At 40.6% G+C, this 8818-nt stretch overlaps 1 protein-coding gene and 2 long non-coding RNA genes across 3 annotated transcripts in view; 2 read left to right on the top strand and 1 right to left on the bottom strand.

Moving 5' to 3' along the window:
- Positions 1-351: 351 nt before the first annotated feature.
- Positions 352-4910, top strand: LOC138971595 (uncharacterized). The gene is made up of 3 exons (XR_011457303.1): positions 352-733; positions 2670-2844; positions 3266-4910. It is a non-coding gene; the product is annotated as an uncharacterized lncRNA (long non-coding RNA).
- On the bottom strand, positions 3544-6669 carry LOC138971596 (uncharacterized). Its single transcript, XR_011457304.1, has 2 exons — positions 6231-6669; positions 3544-3648 (listed from the first exon to the last, which is right to left on the bottom strand). It is a non-coding gene; the product is annotated as an uncharacterized lncRNA (long non-coding RNA).
- Positions 6670-8290: 1621 nt separating this feature from the next.
- Positions 8291-8818, top strand: part of LOC138971612 (recombining binding protein suppressor of hairless-like) — a 37068-nt gene continuing 36540 nt past the window's right edge. The window contains exon 1 of the mRNA XM_070344381.1: positions 8291-8428. Within this exon, the coding sequence (XP_070200482.1) occupies positions 8350-8428 (79 nt within the window). The 5' untranslated portion in view covers positions 8291-8349. The remainder of the gene's footprint in view (positions 8429-8818) is intronic.

Genomic DNA, 8818 nt, shown 5'->3' with positions numbered 1-8818 from the left:
AACTAACCCTTTTGGTAAGCGGAATATTTATAATTAGTGATAACTTCGTTTCAAGCATATACTGATATAGTGAATGGAATTGGTCAGAACGTTGAGCTGCTCGTTGCCTTTGTTTCTTTCAAAGACTACGGCTGATGATCTATCAGTGTCATCTGTCAGTGTCAGTCATATAAAGTTTGAATGGTTACATTTGAAATGTTGACAGATTTTTTTAACCAGAGTACCTCAAGCAGTCCAAATCTCCGTGATTTTGCGGATTTTCGTGAAAGCAACAACAAAACAAAAAGTTTTTCTTTACATGCATAATTTATCTTTCACCAGAGGGGGTTAAATTCATATCATCTACAAGGCCAACATGCTTAAAGGAAAAGTCCAAGGTTTAGGGTCACTTTTGATATGTTGACCCTCTTAATTCATCAACCACAAATGCGTGTGTAAAAATGAACACAGAAATCCAAAAAGTATACTTTGACTCGTTTTTGGTTGTTCTGAATCGTTCCATCGCGCGCGCAGTCTTGGCTCATGACCTTGTGCACATACGTGTGCTACGTCACGAGCCTTGAACAACAAACATGGCCGGCTCAAGCAGTGAAGAAGACAAGTGGAATACGGACCGGTTTTCAGCCAGCCTGAGGTTTTAGCGTGCCCGTTTGAGCCTCTTCGTCGTCAAAATGCTGGCGAGGCCACAAGGAACTGCTTGAAACAGAGCCAGCATAAGCGGCAATACGAAATGGTATGTGATTCTCTTTGTTGTGATGTTGACACACTACTAGTCCGTAGTCGCTACCTCTTGCATGCTAGATCGAAGTCAGGTGTGTTTTTCACAGATCAGTTGATGTGCTTCCACAGATCTGTAAGCATGTAAAGATAATTGATTTATGCTATTATTTCAGGCATCTGGTGTTGTTTATTTTCCTATCTTTAATCAAGGATTTCGTCCTTGAACTGCCCAGTTTAGAATAAATGTTTCCACAGTGATGTTCACACGCGACTAAGCTATCCTTATTTTCTCTTGGAATTCTGAGTAATTCTTCAGTCACACAACGAAACATGTAGACAGCAAGTTAACATTGCGCAAAGCCAGTTTCTTGCGGACAAAACTGCAATTATCCTGGTATTTTTATTTGCGACAGTAAGACACTACATGACATCGACACCATCAAACAGTGAAACTTTTTGAAATGGCGGTGGGCTGTTTTCATGTGCTAAGGCCAAAAAAAAAAAATGCTTTGGTTACGGTTTCCCGACCGACCCTAACTTTTGGGGCCGACCCTAAACTTTTTTTTTGGTCCTAAAGCTAAAAATAAAATGAACCAAACACATACATACACACAAAAAAAACCACACACACACACAAAAACCCACCGAAAACGACAACACCACGGCACAGAGAAAACATCGATCGCCGGCGAGCAGACAACAACAAGCCCGACAAGGGACACCACTCCGCTTTTTACAACTCCCATATCCAAGGGAAGTCAGTCTCGTGCGTTCGTTCGTTGCGCGAACGTAAAAAGATGTCGTCTGCATTTGCAATCGTATTCGGAAAGTGCGTTCATATCGAACAAACACGACTGATAAGTCGGTACTCGAAGAGTGCAACCTTGGTGGACATTTTTCATGATTTTTATCCAACTTTGGACGGCAAACTGTTCGGGATAAAATGTGTTGGGTCGACGAAAATAAGTGCCGAGCCCGAAGACTCTTTCGAACTGGACTTTGGCATGACTCTCGAAAACTGTGTTCACTAGTGGCACTATACAGTTTAAAGGGTATGTCCAGTTTTCTTTTCTTAACATGAAAAAGTAATTAATATCTGTGGTTCCAAATACACCAATATGAAAATACCTCGAATATCCTGCATACACAAATATTTTTATCATTTCAAGAGGGACCAACCAAAAAAAAACCAAAAAACAAAAAAAAAGTTTCATCGACCTACCTACCCTATTTTTTTTGGCCATGAAACCGTAACCAAAGCATTTTTTTTTTTTGGCCTAATACTAATAGTGATCCTGACATTTTTCTTGCGAAACGGTCAAAGGGAAGTAATAAATGAATTTCGTTTGTTAAACGAGCACACGTGATTTCCGATCTCAAACTAGATCTGAAATCATAAGATTTTCTGAGCAGTGGCGAAACGCTGATGGCTAGTGATATCGCAAGCCGTTTTGGAAGCAAATAAGCACTGTCAGGCATATGCCGAATAAAATTTGAGTTGAGTTGAGTTGAGTTGAAACACGATTACAGCAGTTCAAACTTTTTGATCATTGATTTTTAGGAGTACGCAATATCGGACAGTCACACTACAAAAAGACAATGCGTTAGTGCATAGATCGGTATTCTCAAACGTCACGAACAGACAGTACGTTGCTACTATATTATTTTACTGTATTAACAAAACCTCACAGTCCCATTAAAAATGTGTGGTGTGTGCCGAAAAACAACCATATGAGATTCAGTCAGTGGGACCCTGAATCTACCTGGGGTTAAATCGGGTTATTGTTTTTAAACTGAATATACATTACATGTACTACTGTTCGTGTTGTTTTTGTGATCCAGTGCAATTTCTGTGTATACCTTAGAATCTCAAGGTAATTTTTGAACGGGGCATACAGATGATACATGTTGCCATGATCACAGAGTGATACGTGTATTTTGCTTATCAGGTGTCAGTGCAGAAACTCCAAGAGGGAACGAAATTCAAATATCTGGAAAACCTGGATGAGGAGATAGACAGCCTAACAGCACATCTTCCTATGTTTGCTCGGACATCTACTACCTTCAAACTGCATACTATGCGTACACACAGGAATATGGACGACTCAACCTTGATCAAAATGGGTAAGTAACACAACACAAACAGATGATTTCCATTATGATAGATTTATTTATCTGAAAGTAAAATTGACAACAGAGTGTACAATTTGTTTTCAAATACGAAAATATCACATTGGGTTAAAAAACAAAAACCACACATCATATATCATTAAAACTATTCTTTATTTCTAAACACATACATATCAGCATAGTTTATTCATGTAAACATCCTCATTTCGGTTCCCAGTCTATCTGAAATCAAGGTAAGATATGCCAACAAAAATAGCGATCACACAGTGCTTCAGCATGAATTTGAAAACCTGCTCTACGTCACATAGACACAGCATGTCTTATGATTCTATCCACCCTCTCCAAACGTTTTCTCTTGTACGAATGTCTTAAAAGCTCAAACTAAGCTGCTGTTTTATTCTGTCTTGCTTTGCAGGAAATACAGGCACGTCGCTTACCCATAACAGGCAGCTGGTGCGCTAGCGAGTGGGGTTTCTCGGCAGAAGCATCAGAGTACCATTACCAACCTGTGCAGTCAAAACAATCAGAAATACTTTCCCAAACGGATGAAGAGTGGGGTTCAAACTCCCTGAGTTACAGAAGGCTGAAATATACTTTTACAAATCGTGTGACTGTGTTGAACAGATTCCTGCATGGTTTGAAGATGATACTGGGTTGTCACGTGGTCCGGTACATGGTTCACGTTCTGCAACATTTTGTTCCAGACTTTTTTCACTGTTGGTCTACTCCTGCATCAGGTAGTCAGTCCATGAGCCGGTCAGCATAGCCTGTGTCCAGTATTGTCCGTTTGCCTGTTGCCTGAAACATGGTTGTTTGGAAGTAACTAACGATCTCTGCACACATTTTAACATGTGAATAATAACAGAAAAAGTTTGTCAAAAGTATACATAGTTTAATTTGCATTTACTTCAAGGCCAGACTTTCTTCTCGTTCATTATTTCTTCATAAAGATTCTGGAAATTAACAAAATGTTTCCCCTATCAAGGCCCCCTAACTTTTTTTTTTTAAATGCAGGTCGGTTTGTTGTCATCTGTGCATTACTACCTCTTGCCACCCGTGCGGTCATTGCCACCAGGTATCTCAACAATCAAACCGTCTATACAGGCTTAAAGGCACGTCCTTTTTCAAAACAGGATTGCTCACTACACAGATCTGCGAAGACTTTTACATAGAAAAAAAATCTCTTGACTTGAACATATACCAGGAATAAACATCCTGACTGGTTTTTGGAGCTGGATTCTTTTAGGGAATGTTTTACACGTGTGGCGTTAAAGAAATTAATTCATAAAATTCTACATTCGCAAAGAGAGTACCCATACAGAGTGTTCAGTTCTGGTATTTTTCAAAACGGAAGGATGGCCATATCCCATGTAAAAGCCTGGTAAGATTTGAGATTTTGAACCCAATCGTTTACACGGGAAGGGCTGTCCATTTAAGAGGACGCATCCATGCCTGGATGAGAAATACACTGATAACACAGAAAAAGCACGAGTTTAACCTGCATATTCACAAAACTGGTTCAGAGGCCCGGTAAAGGGAACACATGTTAGTTATTTTAAGAGAACATCACGAAGACATAATTATTACATTAAAGCCTTTCTGCACGAATGTACATCTTCTATGAATTATATTCTAAAACGCCACATGTGTAATTCATTCCACACACAAAATCCAGCTCCAAGAAGCAGTGAGGCTGTTGATTATTGGTATGTGTTCAAGTCGACAGATGATTTTTCCTGTGTAAACTGAGCCTTGGCAGATCTGATATAGTGAGCAAAGACCTGCATTTTTTTAAATGTGTTCAGAGGCCTTGAAATGGTTAAACATTTTGTTTATTTAAAGTAGTCTTTATGAAGAAAAAATTAACAATAAGGAAGGCAAATGGGTTGAAATGCAAATTAGATTCCTTTTGACGAACTTTTTATGTTCTTCTTCACGTGTTACATTATGCGTACGTAGATCACAAGATATTTTCGAAAAAAATTCATAGATAAGCCAATCTGCAAACGGACAAAAATTCACAATATTTATGAAGCCAATAAATTTGACTCAAGAACAAAGCTTATGTGTTTGAGGTGATGTGCATGGGTATGAATGTTGAATGAGTCCGTCAAAGATACCCTCCATGTCGCCTTACAGTGGAACCTACCATTAAAATTATACCACCTTAAATTACCTTGCTCTTTCAAATGTACTGCTTAAAGTTAAACTTCTTGAACATGCAACTCTTGCTGTCTACCATAAAGACCATCAGGTCAACAACATACTCGTGAATGTTTCGTGATGGTCTATAATTAAAAATTTCAGAAAATACCCTTTTTGACTCACATGCGAAGCAAAAGTGAGTCTATGTACTCACCCGAGTCGTCCGTCCGTCCGTCCGTCCGTCCGTCCGGACGTCCGTCCGTCCGTCCGGACGTCCGTCCGTCCGTCCGGAAAACTTTAACGTTGGATATTTCTTGGACACTATTCAGTCTATCAGTACCAAATTTGGTAAGATGGTGTATGATGACAAGGCCCCAAAAAACATACATAGCATCTTGACCTTGCTTCAAGGTCAAGGTCGCAGGGGCCATAAATGTTGCCTAAAAAACAGCTATTTTTCATATTTTTCCCATTTTCTCTGAAGTTTTTGAGATTCAATACCTCACCTATATATGATATATAGGGCAAAGTAAGCCCCATCTTTTGATACCAGTTTGGTTTACCTTGCTTCAAGGTCAAGGTCACAGGAGCTCTTCAAAGTTGGATTGTATGCATATTTTGAAGTGACCTTGACCCTGAACTATGGAAGATAACTGTTTCAAACTTAAAAATTATGTGGGGCACATGTTATGCTTTCATCATGAGACACATTCGGTCACATATGATCAAGGTCAAGGTCACTTTGACCCTTATGAAATGTGACCAAAATAAGGTAGTGAACCACTAAAAGTGACCATATCTCATGGTAGAAAGAGCCAATAAGCACCATTGTACTTCCTATGTCTTGAATTAACAGCTTTGTGTTGCATGACCTTGGATGACCTTGACCTTGGGTCAAGGTCACATGTATTTTGGTAGGAAAAATGTGTAAAGCATGTGAGTCGTATGGGCTTTGCCCTTCTTGTTTATATTTTTTATTCGGAAGCATACTAACTTTATTTGAAACTACTTCGACAGATATAGTTTTGCATGTTGACGGGAGGTGAGTTACGAAAGAAATTCAATCCATATGTCGCTCAGCACAGAAAGCATAAACGATTAACATGAGTAGAAATGAACTTGTACTTGTTTTCATAATGTATTATTTGGATGGTATCTGTCAAAGACACTTTCTCGTTTTTTGCAAAGCTAGAATAAGGCACTCATTTTCAAAACAAAAAAAACAAAAATCTTACGATGAATGGCACGTTGGTTTTCTCCTGTGGTGATTCTGGACGGAAGGAACAGGACTGGTCAACAGTTGCGTTGTGATCACGGAGAACCGGGAAATCTGGAATGGTCACGGTGTCTGTGTCTAGTGACCTGTTCTGACCAGTGGCCGTGAGTGATGATGAAAGGTCTGGAAGTAAAAGAAGAGAGAAAATGAGTGTGAGTATAAATCAATTCGAAAGTATGCTTCTGATCTATACAGTACACTGAACATTTAGACACCCTCTGGAAGTCGTCTGGATGTGTATCCATGTTGTAGCAATTAGACTGGTTTTGCGTCTCTCAGTCAATGCAGAAAGATTAATTCCCTGCACAATTCGTAATCTTCTTGTCTCTAGCATGCAGGTGTCTGTTTACCTTACCGGTTGCACATCCACCAAAAGTTTAGATCTGGTAAAAATAGCATTAAACCATGATTCCAGCAAACGTTGCCAATTTCATGAATTGATATCAGGGGATAGTTTGTGACTGAATGGAATAGATAACGTGACACACGCATTGTCTTACGTGTCCACAGCTCAGACCGTTCTGTAACTCTGTAGATCTAGCCTGTGGCGCATCTGTACTCCAGCGAATATCACCCGGACCCAGACACACTGTTCTGCACCAATTCGTATTCTCTGCGCAGCAAAACAATGTTTACGTATGCATGAAAATAAAAGCATGTACTCTGACCTTCAACGCATTCCTTCTTGTGAGATAATCCGCTGTTCGTATGTCGCCTCGGAGTTTCGATGGCTCGTCGTAATACTGCCCTCTCCGGACTTTTATGAAGGGAAGACACTGCCAGTGGTCAACACATTTGTTTCAGGGATGAAACGCCAACTTTTGTGCTGCAGAAAAATGGCGAAATCTGTGTCCAGAAAGTGCCCGACACTTTGAAATCTGCACGCTTGTGCTGCACACATCTCTTCCATTTCCACAAGAGACTCAGAGTTTTATGAGGGAAAGTGTGCTATGAAATGCCTGGGGACATTGACGAGTTGTTGCAGTTTGCGGCTGCTCTCCACCGAGGCATTCTTTTCGGGCATACAGTGGTGACTTTTCTGTGTGAAAATCAAGCTGGTACTAGTGGTAGAATCAACACAATAACTTGTGACGTCACAGTGCACCGACGTCACAGTGCACCGAAAACCACGTGACCACTACTTGACCCCAGGCGACTTGTCTTGGTTAGCCCCGCAACACTAAATCTTCAACTACAACAACAACAATTTTTTTTCAATTTTTAAAATATTTTTCCAGAGATGTTTGTAACATTTGGCATTCGATTTTCAAGTTTTTGGAGATACTTAAAAACCTTGGACTTTTTCTTTAAGCTTCTGGGGGTGTTGCCCTCTGAACCTCCACAAGAGGCTGACTGCCCCTGAGGGCACCTACGCGGCCACCTAGACCCCTGGCGTTATTTATTTTCTTGAATAGATTGCCTGTTAGTGTTACAGCAGTTTCATTGGTTGCTGCGACTAAATAACCAGTTTTTAATTATATGGCGTATATTATTTGTGTCTTTTCAATGATATTGGTCAAGACTGAGATCACTTAGCTCGATCACAAAATAATGTCAGGGCCGTCTGCTTTGAAAATTGATCTGAAATTACTTTTGGTTTAAACAATTTTATTCAGAAAAATTACAGATAACAAAGCCGTATACAATCAATTAGTAAATGGAGCACAACAAGCAAAGCTTATACACGTGCTCTTAAAAGCAATTACTTTTCATCTTTGCGGGTTTTTTCTTTTGTGTGGTTCCAGGTAGACTATGGCCTGAACAGCTATGGGGGGCCATCCTTGACGCACCATGCTCTGCCGTTCTCCATCCAAGGTGGGCCCAACTTTGTCGTCTCGCAGGCCGGTTGCTCCATGCACCGTGCCGATCTCGATCCTCCCCCGCACTACCACAGCCTTCCGCCCCAGGGACTCCCCCCTTCGGGCCTGAAAACGCTCCCGATCCAGGGGGGCGCCATGGCTCACGCCGGGATGGTGGACGCCTCCCCTGTGGATCTGTCAGGCCACAATATGGCGCTGTCGCAGAAGGAGGATCACCACCACCACCACCACCGGCGGCACTACGCCTCACAGGCCGAGATGGTCGGCCGCCACTACCAGCGGGGGAGTGGTGTCACTGTGGGCATTCCGGACCAGTCGCATGGCAACCCCCTCGTGTGTGAGTTGAGCCCCTTTTTTTATTTACTTTATTTTGTTGTTTTTCCACTTTAACATTTAAATCATGTTTTGCACAAAAAAGCAACTTGATGGGTGTTGGCAGTTTCTTCTTATCTTTTTTTCCCACTAAGAAATAATCAAATAAGCGAATAGTACCTGAGCTTTGTCTCTTTTTTCTGGTCACCTACTTATGTTAGCTGACTACAATGTTTCCTCTATTTTTTTTTTATTTATTTTTTTTTTAATCTGTACCATTACAAAGAGGGTGTACGTGTGAGGGGATCCTGCATTACATTTTTCTCTTATAAATTGACAGATTTGTTTAATGCATACGTTTGGTGAATTAAATTGAAATGCACAATTCTGTGCGTGAAGTTGATTGCAGATGTAA

The sequence above is a fragment of the Littorina saxatilis genome, linkage group LG7, assembly GCF_037325665.1.
Source record: "Littorina saxatilis isolate snail1 linkage group LG7, US_GU_Lsax_2.0, whole genome shotgun sequence".
NCBI classification, from domain to species: Eukaryota; Metazoa; Mollusca; class Gastropoda; order Littorinimorpha; family Littorinidae; genus Littorina; species Littorina saxatilis.
Note: the sequence above shows the minus strand (reverse complement) of the source record. Positions and strands in the feature narration are given on the sequence as shown.